The sequence below is a fragment of the Aythya marila genome (assembly GCF_965140915.1).
Source record: "Aythya marila genome assembly, chromosome: 3".
NCBI classification, from domain to species: Eukaryota; Metazoa; Chordata; class Aves; order Anseriformes; family Anatidae; genus Aythya; species Aythya marila.
In genome coordinates, this window is record NC_139044.1 from 95140204 (window position 1) to 95156163 (window position 15960).

The 15960-nt window shown below is 32.7% G+C and overlaps 2 protein-coding genes across 7 annotated transcripts in view; one reads left to right on the forward strand and one right to left on the reverse strand.

Annotated features, from left to right (window-relative positions):
* Positions 1-6274, forward strand: part of ANGPT2 (angiopoietin 2) — a 44985-nt gene extending 38711 nt beyond the window's left edge. For 2 of the 4 annotated variants that reach the window (XM_082756689.1, XM_082756686.1), the window contains 2 exons: positions 3377-3507; positions 4964-6268. In XM_082756689.1, the coding sequence (XP_082612815.1) occupies positions 3377-3507; positions 4964-5124 (292 nt within the window). In that variant the 3' untranslated portion in view covers positions 5125-6268. Of the gene's footprint in view, positions 1-3376; positions 3508-4963 lie in introns of all 4 variants that reach the window. The other 2 variants (XM_082756687.1, XM_082756688.1) reach the window with 2 other exon arrangements.
* The window catches only part of MCPH1 (microcephalin 1), a 127452-nt gene that overhangs the window by 74885 nt on the left and 36607 nt on the right, over positions 1-15960 (reverse strand). For 2 of the 3 annotated variants that reach the window (XM_082756683.1, XM_082756685.1), the window contains one exon: positions 9455-9532. In XM_082756683.1, the coding sequence (XP_082612809.1) occupies positions 9455-9532 (78 nt within the window). Of the gene's footprint in view, positions 1-6278; positions 6938-9454; positions 9533-15960 lie in introns of those variants that run through there. The other variant, XM_082756684.1, reaches the window with a different exon arrangement.

Sequence of the window (15960 nt, forward strand, 5' to 3'; positions counted from 1 at the left end):
TCTAAACTGTGTAGATGCATTATCTTGTTTCCTACAAATTATGTGCTTATTTTCCAATTCACTCAGAAAGTAGCGCTTGTCTTGTTTTTCACCTGTTCCCTAAAATATTTTAATATTTTTATTTTTCAAAGGAGAAAATGTACATTTTGCTAGTGCACACTGTGTGTGCGTAACAAACCAGATGCACAAAGATGAAGAGATAGTATGGCATAGTACAGGATACACAAACTAATACAGCAGATGGCAGTGCACAGTTTTCAGGTCAATAAGAACAAGTCTGTAGTTGCAGAGGAAAGAGGGGCATAAAAATGCAATTGTACATCCATCTTCTGCTCTAAGCATGTAGATTCATCTTTACACAGAAAAATAACTGCCATGTTCAAATGTACACATGGGGTAACTCTCAAAGCTCCGTAGTAGAAAGGTATGAGTGGGAAAATAGGTTTTATTTTATTTTCACATCACAGGCAAGTTTGTCAAAGAGAACTTTTAGACAAGTTTAACCTCTAGATTTGCTTTTCTTCTTGTCTCAACAAAATTTTGTATCTTGCAGCTGGGTAACTGTAATTGACATTTTAAAGAGAGAATTCCTAAAATCTGTTGATGAGTTACCTTGTCTTTGAGCAGACAGTTAAACAGTTAAATGTTTCTTTACCAAAATAACATTGTAACAATTCCTAAGTTTTAAACCAAAATTAACATTTACCATTTGTTATTTGAATAAAAAACAAACAAACAGGAACCATTTGCTGGATCAGCATTGCAAATGGCTTTAAGATTATCAAAGTCTATCAAAGACTTTGATATGATAATGGCAAGAGACTATCAAATCATGATTCCAGGGAACCAATAGATTTCTGAAAGGTGAGTGACAGATAGACAATGCTGCAAGGAGATTTTCCACTTCAGCCTTTCACCAGAAGTTCACTGCATACAGAGCTAATGCTACCTTCTCATTCTTTTAACCATTTTCTTGGATTCTCAAAGAATGAACTTCCTACCTATGAAACTGAGGCTAATACCAAATACTATCCCAACCCCTACAAACCATCCACTTTTAACAGGAATTTTAATGGACATATTTTTGCTTCCATAGCTCATTAAAATATAAAGCTTCACAGTTTTTTCTTACATACTTGTTCAAAAAAAATGAATAAACTTTTAATATTATCATAGCTTTTTAACATAGTATCAGCCACAACTGAATTATATGGGCAGTTCATACTCTGACAGGCTCTTTGTCTGCAGTAGATATTGTATGATGGTATATAGAAGAATTCAAGACTCTGCAGTATAACAGATGTTTTCCTACTACGTGGTCTGGGAAACATTTCTTTATATGAATCTTACAAATTCGTTGAGCTTTACCTGACTGGACAGAGAAAAATACCTACATTTAGGTCAATTTCTCCAAGGTCACTAGCAACTATTTGATGTAAACAAAGTCAATCTGACAGCCAAGAGAAATGAAGTTGTTACTTCAACTCGGGTCTTGTATGCAAAGCAATCTAACGCTATCAGCATCTCCCTCCCCCTGAATGTTAGATCTTAATGCCTTAGTAGTATACAGCTGTCTCATCTCCAAAGCAAATATTTTTTCATCTGGGAACAGTTAGAATCAACAGCAGAGATATTTTTTTTTTTAAAGTAATGCATTAAAATACTTGGTAAGACAACCTTTGCAATATGGGTCATTACCCTTGTCCATTTACATGATTAAAAAATGGTTACTGAAAACTAAGTTGGTTGTCTGTACATAGATATTAAAAAAAAAAATCCAAACACAGACTGCATCACAGAATGCAGTAGTTTAAAGAACATATTTAAAATTATTAAAAAAAATAGAAAGAGATTATTCAATCAAGAACAACTTTCATTATATTAAAAACATTAAGACTTCATTAAGAATGCAGTTGGTTCATAAAACTGACATTTCATAGAATAACAGAAAAAACTGAGATCAGAATGGACTCTAGCTGAGTCCAACTTCCTGATCTCAAAGCTATGAGGTCAGACTATGTGCCTTAGGGCTTTATCCACTTTGGTCTTCATTACCTCCAAAGATGGAGACTGTACAACCTCTTCCATTGCTTGTCTGCATGGTGAGGATTTCCTGACATCTAGTGATGAGATCAGAATCTCATTTCAATTTATATCCACTGATTCCCATCTTCTGTTGTAAGCCACATGTTTAAAAAATGATTCAGTTCTATGAAACTCTGCTTTATATTAAACTTCAAATTATGTTTGCAAATCAAGCTTAGACTCATACTCTGTGCTCAAAACCTTTAGTAATATGTTAGAAACTGGCTTACAGGGACCAGTGTTTAAATTGAAATTTTTAAACTTGCCTCAAGAAAAAAAACAACAGAATATTTAGCTTTTTGAGATTTTTGAGGAAATTTGTAATGAGCTAATCTTTTGAAATGCAAATTCATTCATTCTTAATATTTTTACATAGGAAATATAAAATGGGTTAAAATAACTTATCTATTAAATTCCCAAAGACAACTTCTATCATAATCAGAGAATTACATGGAAGACGTATTACATGCTTCTCTGGGGAGAAGCTGGTTCTCAGAGTCAGTTCTACTCCTTAAACAAAGAGAATAGCTCTGAGAAAGGTAAGCTATTGATACAGAAATGCAATCAGCAAAGGGTCATGGTGGGAGCAGAGGGTTTAAGTCCACACAGGTCAAGACATTCACTTTGAATTGCATAACATAGTCACAGCTGTGTAACTGCCTTCCCAGGTCAGTGCTGCAGTATCTCTTCTCACTGTGTCTGTACCTGCATAAGGAGATCTAAACAGGAGCAGCATCACTGAAAGCTTGACTTGCTAGGGAAATGAAACAAACTTAACAGGAAGAGGAATTTGGAAAGTGGAAAAGGAAATATTTAGAAAATCCTTAGTATCAGTTACTAGTTGGTAATTGAGAGTCCTGGTAATGCTCTTATCTCATAAATGCCACGTTGTAATGCTACATTGCAATAGTGTGGTAATAGCAAAATAGAAACCAAAAAAAAAATTAAAAAGATTTGTTTAAGCTTTTTAACTTGATTTTAAAAAAACGCACACAACTACTAACAGAAGTAAGAAAGCCTAATTAAGAAATTATATATGAAAAAATTATTATCTACCTGCTGTCATTTTCTTCTAATATGGCATGAACAAGACAGCCATCTCTACTAACGTGGACACTATTCATTAGGATATTGTGCTGACCATTTCCGCTCAGTACAACAGTGCATTAGCGAGAAGAGAACTGAACTCTTCGAACAGGATGCTTACTGCAAATTATTTCATCATTATTTTGTAGATCAACTGTCATTAACTTCCACAAAATATTTGTTTTTCCATTCCTCACTTCTGCAGGATCCACCTTAAAGGACTTACGGGGACAGCAGGCAAAATAAGCAGTATAAGCCAACCAGGAAATGATTTTAGCACAAAGGATGCAGACAATGACAAATGTATTTGCAAATGTTCACAAATGCTAACAGGAGGTAGGAATGTTTTTTTCTTTCTCAGTCTTCCTATTTTTATTGGCACCGAAATTGTCTATGAGATAAACAGTGATAATTTTGACTTACTAAATTTTGACTATTGAAGAAATCCAAAGCTGACAGAAATGCTAGAGTGGTGACTCCAAATGAAATATTTTACCATTTGACAAAAGTTAATGTAAAGCAAGAGAAGCTAAAATTGGGAAAACACACACACACACACCAGTCCCTCAAGCTGGGGTACAAGAAAGTCTGCAATTAAGAGTGACAGCAGATTCTTCCAAGAGTGAGTTAACAGTCCCAGAGATTAAAACACCTAAAGGCCTTCAAAACTTATTTTAGAGATCCAGTTGGTCAGTGAAATGGCTCCTGATTTTTAGACACAAACACATTTCCTAACTATCCAAAAGAGAAGAACCTCCCCAAACCTGCCATATGAAATATATGCTACGGAACGGTACAAGTATTTGTACTTTGAAGTGACATTGAATTGAAATTGAAATTCTGTATTTCAATATGATCCTGAAATGTCAATGCATGCATTTAAGATAAATCACTTAAGAGGCAAGTACACTTCTTTAATAATTGTTCACTATTTATTGGAGTTCTAGGTGATGTTTTGACCTTGAACCACACAAGTCATGCTCTAATTTGTCAATCTAGAATTCTATATTCTGAAATGTAAACAACTTCTTTTGTAAATTTGACTTCTCTTCCTGCAATCTCTTAAGAAATGGTTTGTTTCCCTATAGCACAAAAAGAGTTTCTGCTTATCTAAAAGGATAATTGGATTGCTGCCCTGTTAAACAGAACATGCATATTATCACCATCATAACAAAAGTATAAAAATATTATCTTATTAATAAAAATAATTTTTCCTTATGACCCACTAAGACCCACTAACAGGTCAGGACCACAAGGTTACAATATAAGTTTGGGCTGCTTTTTTCTCCTTCTTATCAAGTATCAACACAGTTTTTTGAACTTATCTGCACACAGAACTAAAACAGATAACTGAATTAATCCTCTAAAAACAACTGAAAAGGGAATTTAAATCTGCAAAGGACAGGAATGTACAAAAGAGAAGATGAAAAGCAAAGACAACTCAATATCATTACACTTTAAATAAAGTTTTGCCCTCAGATAGTCAATAATAATTTAATATTGATAATTAATTAACATAGCTTCAGTGTCTTCTCTATGCAACTTTAAACTCCAAAGGATTACATAAGCTTTAAGAACATGTAGTTAATACCCAAATACCTTTTCTTACTGGGTTGGAGGCAAATATTTATATTGACACTTTCAAACCAGGGGAACAAGAAACTGTTTTTAGATTTGTTTCTCATTTTGGGACAAAAAAAGAGTTTAATGTCTTCATATATACTATTTTGAAAATTATTTGTGCAGATATTTTTCATCTGCTGACATTTTCCTTTGTTTTCTGATCTTGCAGGGTGGTGGTTTGATGCATGTGGTCCTTCAAACCTCAATGGAATGTATTACCCATTACGACAGAACAACAACAAGTTCAACGGTATTAAGTGGTACTACTGGAAAGGTTCAGGATACTCTCTCAAAGCCACGACTATGATGATTCGACCAGCAGATTTTTAAATGCTTTTGCATTCTTATGTGAATTATGTATTGTATAGTCTTCAAAGACTTCATTTGCCAAGCATATAAACACATCTGCAACTTGTCTCATTTTCAAGCCCAGAAAACATGCGCTAATGTTCTGAAGGGATCAGTTCATTCCAATCCTTGAATTGCAATAGCCTTGATCCACTAAAGCTCATATTATTCAACTAGACACAAAGTCTAAAGCATCAACATGATATAACAGTTATTTGGCCAAATGACTGAATAAAAAGAATATCCAAGAAACTGTCAGACAACTGAAGGACTGTCTTTTACCGATCATTTATGTTATGTATGTGTTAGTAAATAACTGGAACTGTGAAAAATATCTAAACTAGTTTTAGCAATATGTATTTTGCCTCATCACTGAACTTCAAACATTACTCTAATATAAAACACTTAACTAGGTCTAGAACTATTTATCTGTGTGTCTGTTTGCCGTTATGTACATAGAAATTATATTCTGTAATTAGCTCAATACTGTAGTTATTACATTCTTTCCCCCATAACCTCCTGAACAATTTCTTACACTTATTCATTTTTTTCCCAACAGCCTGTATTACTTTATTTAACAGAGGACAAATAGCGTTTAAGTACTTTGCATTTATTCTTGAGAAATACCATGTACAAAAAACACCATTTCTTTCAGTTTGCACGTATTACAGTCACTATCTTTAAGTTACAAAAATCCCTGCAAATTATAGTGTTTCTTTACATTGTTATGAAAATTGCACTTTTTATTACCTTGTCATTTACCTGTAAAATAACTGACCAGTGTTTTATAAACTGAGACAACAGCATTAACACCAGATGTCTAGTTGTCTATGACAATCAGTCATGGTGCCGTAGTCCATCTAAATATTTTGTAAAAATAACCTATCTTAAAAACCTTATACATGTTATTTGATGAAATTCAATTTATGCCTGTGACTTAAAGAAATAAGTTTTGATAAAAAAAAAAAAGGGGGGGGGGGGAAATCTGAAAGTTACCAAAGGTCATACTATAATTTTATTATTATTATTATTATTATTTTTACAGTAAGGTTCTCCCTCAAAATTTTTCATGAAGAAGGTAGGCCCTCAGTGTATTACACAATGTGAATAAATGACTCTACCAGGTAATTTTTGACTTTTTTTTTTTTTTTTATTACATAATTTAATTCTCATGCTTAGTCTTTGCTTTAAAGTAATAATTTTTATAAATTTTTAATTTCAGCAGCTGACTGAATTAGCTACAAGACCTCATACCATTAGCTAACATTCCTCATACCAAAACAAAGCAAAAAGCCCAGACACAAGATTTCTGGAGGCTTACATAATAAAAGGCATTGTATCTTAAAAATAGTAAATGATTTTGAGAAAGATGGACGTAAACTTTTCATTTCAAACTGGCAGTCATTAAAACTCTGTTGGAGTACCCTACCGTTTACAACACCACCATTCTTTGCTGAAAATATATACCAGCATCACTGAAGAGCATTAGAGACAAAAAATACTTCTAAATATTACTTCATGACCTGATTTTAAATAAACCCAATGAATGTAAATTAAGTCATCATCTGAAGGGTTGTACAGTACAATTTCAATATATTTAAGATTACTCTAAGTAATTTATTTTTTCTCGTAGGAAACTTGTAAAGATACACCAAATTAAAAAGAATACTTCACAAAATTACTTTCATGAATTTCTACATGTCTTTAGTCTGGCAGAAGACTACCAATATAGTAAAGGGTTTGAAGCACATGATGTACAAAGAGAGCTTGGGAGAGAAAGCCTTTTTTCTTCAGCCTGGACAAGACAAGAAAAAAGGGAGACCTTACTGTTCATAACATCCTGACACAGAAGACGGAGGCAGACCCTACCTGTAGGTGCACTGCAGTGGAACAATAAGCAATGAACACAAATTAGAATTTGGGAAATTCCACTTAGATAGTTGGATTTTTATTTATTAGCATGAAGGTGGACCTGAAAAATCCCTTAGTATCCTGATCTAATTAGATCTGCTTGGAGCTGGGTACTAAAACCGTCACAGGTACTTTCTGGCTTAAGATATTTTATGATTACATGAAATTGAATAGAAATAGCATATTTCCTCCTCCATCGCATTTAATCAGATAAATAAAATACTCCCAACATTTCTGATAGTAAGTATATATAATCCAATAATAATCCAGTCCAATAGTCTAAAAAGGCTTCTTAAAAATTGTGATTGAATCTTGTACAATATGAATACTTACCTAGCAAAGAAAAATAATACTAACTTCTGGTTGATAATAACTTCCATTATTTTAATAAGAAAACATGATAGAATGGCTACTCTAGCCATTCTACGATAGAAAGTGCATGGCTACTTTCAATTTGCTGGGAAAAGAAAAAGTTTTTATAAAGCAAAAGGCTCTTTCTGATGACTATTCCAGGAAAATGATTAATGATACTGTGATAGACATTTAACAGATCAATTGTTAAATGATTTTTTAACATGGAGTTCATCATCAACATGAATATAAAATTATAGAGTGAATCTGTTTTAAATGATCTCATTATCTAAATGAGACTGCATGGATTAAGCTGCAAACAGCAAAGTGAAGTGAGAGGAGGGCAATTCAGACTGAATGCAATAGGAAAAAGAAGGCTGCAACCATTCCTTTGGTTTAATACAAATAATTAAAACACAGTGATAATATAACTCCCTTTAGATTCCTTCCTGTAATCTAAAAATAACCAGTACATAAAAGTAGAATGCCCTTCCATTTTCTCTAATGCTCGTTAGGAAGCAGAGAAGAAATAACAAGAAAAGAAAGGTAAACTCCATTCATACTCAAACAAAAATTCTATCTTTAAATATGAGGTATCTACACTATCTACAGTAAAACACAATAATGACCCAAGAATGGAAAGATGACAGAAATATCACTTTCAACACCGACTCTGTTTGCTGAAGAAGCACCCTGCAAACAAGTTTCTCAGCACAACCATGCCTCCTCCATTTTATCTCCTCATCATCTCTCCACTCCTCCTAGATCTACATTGGGAACAAAAACTAAACAGAATCTAAAAAACAACACCAGCAGGAATCATTTCCCAAGAATGCTATTTGAGTTGTTACTGATAGCATACTTGGTTATTAGACAAGGTTGTCTGAGAAGAAACTCAAAGCAGCTTGATCTGAAGTACTGCGGTAGGGTGGTTTTTTGTTTGTTTGTTTGTTTTTTGGTACAAATGCAGAAAAAAAAAAAGGACATGCTTATTTCTTTTTCACATGAAGCATTGCCATTAAAGTATTTGTTATATTAAAAGTTTGCTTCCCCCCTTTAGGGAAAAAATACTACTTTATAATGAACGATTAATTTCTTGGGACTTGTTTCAGAAAAAAAAAGTTACAGTTTCTCTTCACTTTGGGAAATTATAGCTTAAAATCATGGAGCTTAAAATCAAGTCTTCGTCTTGAACAAGTCAATTTACATAAACTATGGATTTAGATGGAAAGTTAAAAATGACTCCTTAACAGTCAGTACAACTATGGTAAAAATAAAGTTCAACCTCCATTAAATGTTCTGTCCTCAAAACCTGTAAGAAACTTTGAGAAACAAGTAACAGATAAGAATATATTTATCTAGCTGCAGTGTAAGAGAAATTGTGAAACCTTTTTTGCAAAACTATTGGAGTGATCAATCAGCAACATGCTAGAGTATTTTAAATCCAAAATGAAATTAGCATTTAAACAGTTACAACACATGGAATGCAGATATTTAGATCTGCACAGATATACCATGCCTCCACAAACACGCTTTTGCGTTAGTTTGCAACTCAGTACTTGAGCTCAGTAATGATCATTAAAGAAGGGACAAATGCTTCATTTTACCTACTAACTAGTGCTAGAAGTCCACAGTAATTTTACATTCTGAAAACTATTTTCAGACTGAAAATATTGACACCATGATGTGACACATCTTCTCACTAGACAATAACATTCCTTTCCAGTATATATATGTGTGGGTAGAAATTAGATATGCCACAAGTAAATTAAAGTATATTTATATTTAGGCAAGATGTCAGTTTATTCCATTGTTAATTGGTGAATTGATCTTTTGCACCTTCTGTGTAACGTTTTGCATAAGTTTCAGAAGTTAGTTGTTATACACACTTCAAAAATTAGTAGATGAAGGAGAAAATAACTCCTTATAGTATATTCTTTAACAAATACGTTTTTTCTTCATAGCATTCATGATCATTATACCTTTGTATAGGGTCAATAATTTTTCAGATAAAAGTGTGTTTATAAGTTTAAAGGGCAATCAAACTTACAGGAGCTGCAGGGAAGTTGGATGAAAGTTCATATGGTTCCTCTGAGATCCAATGGCCAGCTTCCAAAGACCACAGAACCTAAAATAAGTGAAATCATATGCAGAACTTTTATAATTTCTAAAATAGCAAAATACTTGAATGTGTAATTAGAACCAGCAGTGCAGTTAAAATAGTTGGTCTGATATTTCATTTACCCAAACCAAATGATTCTCAATAAATAAATAAATAAATAAGAAAATCAAGCAATCTGAAAAGTACAAATTTTACAAATAAAACAAACCATTAAAATACCTGTTATATTTCTATACATGGCCACGTTCATTTTCAAGGATATTAGAAGAGTCAACTTTTTGCATTGTGATACCAGAATAAAATTTTTAAACAGGCAGTCAAAAGGGAAGAACATCAAAAATTGCCATATTATATCAGTTCTGATCTCTTGATTCAGTTCATTATTGAACTTCATTTTTCCAGCCTGTCAAGATCCCTCTTGGCACACCCATCAGGTGTATTAAACACTTCTCCCAATTTTGTATTATCTGAAAGTTTGTTGAAGCTGCCCTCTGTCCCATCAGCCAGATCATAAATGAAGATTTTGAACAATACTGGACTTATTATCAACTCCTACAACTGTCTGGGATTATGAAATTATTATTTATACTACATGTCAGCCTGCAATGATGAATAGCTCTGATTCTGTTAGGTATCCTCCTCTGCCAACTGTACATTATAGATCACAAAAAAGGTTGCTAACAGAGCAGAGTACTGACTGTCGAGAAACTACATGATCATTTGTGTTCAGCCGAGCTCCAAAATCCTGGATGGACATGATCCTTGCAGACTTGTGATCCTGACACTGGACAACTTTCAGACTTCTGTTCCCATCAGGGCCATCACAAAATGGATAATCAAAGAGTACTTCAAATGTTCAGGGATATCTTTGCCTACATAGGGACTCCTCATTTTTACATATTGAAAACTGAAATATTTCCTCTGCCTGTCACAGAAATGATTTTCTATTGTTACGATGAGCAAATGAACATAGTGTTTGAACTATGATCTTACTCTAAGTGTCTTTTATATACTACTTCAAATAGGTGTATTTTCAACTTCTGAAGTGTACTTTTCAAAAAAAAAAAAAAAAAATCTAAAAATATTCCATCCAGCACTTTCTGTAGGTTGATTTTCTATGCCATTCTTGAAAAAAAAAAAAAAAATCATTATAAATTGCAGCTGGTAGACCATCTATAATTTTAAATCCTCATAAGGAGTGTTCAGAGACTCGCTTAACTGGTAAATGCATCATCCTTATGGGACCAAAGTTCCTACCATGGGGCTGCCCATAAGTCATATAAAAGATGTTTTGCTGCTAATTTCTAGATAGTTTAAATTCTGAAAGACGTTGATCAACCTCTGTTAATCATGAGTTTATTCTCCTCAATGACTTCATGAGTGTGAACTGAGCCATATAGTTTCCCACATATGTAAAAGACTGGTAAGCTCTTTGGAAGTTTTCCACAATCACACAATTCAATAACTTTCTCCTTTTACAGATATTTGAACTTTGCAAGGTACTTCCTGTAATTATCACTTGGCAAGACTTCATTGAGTCAAAAAAGCATCATTACCCACCAGTGACAGACAGCAGAGTTCATACACTCAACCTTAAAAACATATGCACCCAATACCTTGCTGCTCCTACAGCAACAGGTAGTATTAAGTTAACAAGAGGTATATATGTACAATCTCCAAAATGGTATACATGAATTTTGTTAGAAAGTAAATCTCTATATTTAGGATCATTTACCTCTTGCAATCACATTTTGCCTATATGGTTCTCCAGACTTTTCAAATATATTATGTCTGTTTCTCACTGTTACCGTAGCCATCCACCACTGTTGCCATTATTCACCTTAGAACAATCTGAATTTCACCAGTACATGAAAGTACCATCATGCTCGATTCACAGCTTTTTTTTTGTTTGTTTGTTTGTTTGTTTGTTTTGTTTGCCAAAAAATTATTTTGGATAAAGTTGTTTTTAAATCCATATATTATTAGTTTTCATTTAAATTACTTTATTCATAAAACTTCATAAGCAGTATTGTGAGATGTTCCCTTGGACAAAAATTGGCATAATACATAATAAGCATGATATGTTTATCCTTTACTATGTTACAGATCACAAAATGAAACAAGATTATAAACTAAACAGACTGATAATAAGCTATTAATGTAAATCTTATTTTCCCACATACAATTCTGTATGTGGGAAAAAGTCCATCTCTTAACTTTCCATAAAGAGTTCTTTTGCCCATATTCTTGCGCTACTGGAAGCAAAATGCAAACAATTTAGAAAGCAATCTTAGCATTATCAGAAACAAATTCTATAGTCTGTCGTCTGAAGTAGCTTTTGCTTGACAACTTTCAGGGGAACCAGCAATCTCTTATGAAAACTGCTGCAAAAGCTGATGCTTTGTGTAATATGGAAAATAGTATTTACTTGAGTGAGGAGCAGAGGTGTTCATTTTTGTGGGCTGTTGTTAGTGGACAGCAATTTTTTGTTGATAATGAAAAGTGGCGTATCTTCATACTTATTGTTGAACTTCATTATTACAAAACCAAAAGATATTATGTTTACTTTTATAAGACATAAAACTAAATATTTGAAAATGCAACAGCTGTACAGAGAAAATAATTTTTATAGCTATTATAGCATACCAAGCCTAAACATCAGTTAAGTACATTAATAAGTCAATCAACTTTAAAATAATTCTAAATGTAATGCATTGCTGTGTTTAGCCAAGTAAAGTGCAACAACTTACTAAAAACCATTCAATTAAGACGGCAACTTAAGATTTTAAGTTATAAATTTTAAAATGATACTTTTGTATACTTTTACAATTACTTGTTTACAATTTACAATGACATTATTGAAATCTGTTAGCTATACACTTATAGCTGTGTACATTTATTGCAAATAAACCTGTTAATCCAAGCCAGTTCTTTTAATGACAATATAAATCAACTTTAACTGAACCAAGAAAACTGCAAATTTTAGAGAAAATCTTAGAGATGTGCTGCATGAAAATAATTTTTTCACAAATAATCTTGAGCCAAGACAGATGTAACATATTCTATAACATGAACATCATGTCCGTATAGCACCAAAATGATGTTTGTACCAAGAGTAATTGGCAAACAAAACAAATAGATTAAAACATAAACCCAAAAGATTAGTTATGATTAAGTAATCCCATTTCATTTTCCAGGCCAATTTTACAGTAATAACGTCTATCAATCCTTGTAGTATTTACAGAATTTTGTTTAGAATTGAATTTTGTTTATCTTAACAGAAGATGGATTAATGCTTGTCTATCATGGCTCTGGAATTGAGTACAAAGGAATCATATCTACTTTCCTAGATAAAAAGTAAATTAGATACAGGGTTCATGAGCAGGTCCTGCAGTAAATTATTAAGTCACCACTCACTACAATATTCAGTTTTCAGTGACACAAAAGCAAGAACTCTCCATTTTCAGTTGCTAAAAATTTGTTTTTGACTGCAGCAAAGACCAGTTTTCAACCACTGTATTTTCATTGCAATAGGAAAAAAATGCTTCAAATTCATGTAGGGCAAAAACAAGTGATGATTTATAATATTATTCTTGAGAAAACTGCTTTTTATTGTTAAGCCATTATGTGTTCTTATTCAACTGTTCCTTCAGTAGTGGAAAGGAATTAAGAAAAGTTGTAATACTTAAAAATATAAGTGTATATATTGAAAAGAAAGAGCTGTAGAGAAGTTTTCTAATACACGGTTACAAAATAAAATGTAACTTAAAAAGTTATGGTAAAGCAGCACAGCATATCCACGTGTGCTGGATATAGAAATATTGGAAGTTATGAAAGAATAAGTAATAACATCTGACACATACTTAATTTCAATGGTAGTAGAAGGCAGTCTTGCTGATTAGAGAACACAAGAAAGGAGGAAATGAGGGAAGAAGAAAGTGGAAAGGCATGATTTATTCTGTGGACTTCTTATACTCTTAAAAAATGTTTCCCTTTACTTTGATTAAAAAGAGTCTGGAATCCAATCTTCTATTACCTAATTTGATTTTCTTTTCTTTTTTTTTTTTTTTTTTTTTTTTTTTTTTTTTAATCAAGCATGGACTATTTTATTTAACTCAGTAGCAGGCAACTTGTATGGCATGGAACATCATGAAGTGTCCTGCAGGTTTTAGAGCTACAAGGTCAGCATTGCTGCCAAATTTTCCTCAGCAAATCAGGTTGTTCTCTTATCCACACCATATAGGAAAATTTATGTCAAACATTAAGTTCTTAAGTGTCTGAAAACAATGTTTGACTAGTCATTATTTAAGGCCTCCCACTAGCACACTGAATCATCTTATATACATCTTATATACTTGAATAATTCATCTTGAAATATATGTAAAGGAAGTACTAAAAAGATTAAATGCCTAATGATAAATTTGATAGCTCTCCAACAATTGTATTTAAAAAGACCATCTTAAGATTTTTCAGGGAAAAAAAAAAAAAAAGAAAAAGCAGGCTAAATTCTCCCTTTATGTTACAAGTCAAAAGGCAATGAAAAAAGAAAAAAGAAGAAAAGAAAATAAAAAAAAGAAAAAAAAAGAAAAAAAAAAAAAAGAAAAAAAAAGAATATTCCAGTTAGTTTAAATTTTAAGGAAGGTCTTCTGCAAGACAATTACCTCTGTCGAAAAAAATGTCTTGTTTTAAAAGTACTAATGATTTCTCCAAACAGACCGATTATTTTAAGAATCCAATCTGAAGCATTTTACCAATGAGAGTACTTATGGTAGGATTAGCTACAGTATAGAAAGGCATTTAAAGGATTGAGTGTTTTAGTATTATAAAAAGGAAAAGATTATTTTGCTTAAATGGAATTCCCCTGACTCGTTTTCTGCAGAAATCCTCATAGTTCCTTTGATTAAAGTGTTCAGTCAACTACTCTGGGTAAAAAGATGGAAAAGCTATGCAAACAATTAGAAATAAGACAAGAATTGTCATATGTCATAAGGCATATTTTTAACCAGATTGTCTAGTTAGACCCCTTTTCTCAAGTTTGTTCTTAACACAGCCAAAGATGGTCTTTTTTTTTCCCCCAAAAGACACACTGTTGGCTCATTAGGATGACCTAAGATACAATACCTTTTTTTCAATGGAAAATTAATTATCAAAAGCTTCAACTTCTTAAAACCTCAAAGGATACCATAACAGCTTCTTTAAGATATATAATATATAGGAGAAACTTTTTTTTTTTTTTTTTTAACATGAGTAAGTGCCATACATCGTGAAAACAAAAAGGTAATAGATCATTTTGTTTTCAGCCCAACAAAAACATTTTAAATAATTTATTAAAAAGAAAAAGAAAAAGAAGAAAAATAATAAATAAGTTATTCTACAACTCTCTACTGTAGATGAATTTATACTTCCATGTAACTTCCAACGTTAAAGTTTTACAGATCTGGAAACATGAGGAAAGGTGAAGACTTGCCTTCTGTTATGCCAGATTAACTGGCTTGCAGTGGATCTCTATAATCATAGTGAGCAATTGAGATGGTTTGATCCTGACTGGCAGGTAAGCCCCCATCCAGTTGCTGCTCAGTCTCCAGCCCGCAGCAAGATGGGGGAGAGAATCAGAAGGGTAAATGCAAGAAAAAAACATCATAAGTCAAGATAAAGACAGTTTAGTAAGTGAAGAAGAAAAAAAGAAGTAAAAAAAAAAATAATCAAAAACAAGCGCTGCAAAAGTACAAGTTATGCATGAGCATGTTGATGCCCAGACAGTCTGAGCAATATCTACTTTGGGAAAACTTCCCCCCAGCTGAGCATGACATTATACATGTATGGCATGGAATATCCATTTGGTCAGGCTGGGTCAGCTTTCTTGGCCTCTTTGCTCCGAAACTACACGTTGGTGGGGATAACTGAAAAGCCAGAGAAGGCCTTAATGCTGTGCAAGCACTGTTCAGTTAAAACACTGTTGTGTTACCAACACTGCCTTGGTCACCAGTCTAAAACACAACACCATATGGGCTGCGATGAGGAAAATTACATAATTCCACCCAAGCTAAACCCAGTACAGCAATTCATGATTATCTTCTCTTTACAGTAACAGTCTGGTAACTTTATGTGGTAGTCCACAAGAAATTTTGAGGAAATACAATGTTTATTTGATCTGGGCATCTGGGAATTATTTCTGTAAATTACAAAATGTCCAAACTACTCATCTACGACGTTTCCTTTATTTTTTTTTTTTTTAAACAAAACCAAACAAAACAAAATGTTTTCCCACAATGCAGCAAAATATCTAATAACTTCCTCTTATTTTTATTAACCAGTTCTGAACACAATACATATTTAAGGACAAAATAGAAATGTATTAAAATAGTACACAAAAATTCAAACTGAATAAAATAACTTGGCTAACATTGAGCAGAGATGCTTTGTTTATCCTCTAA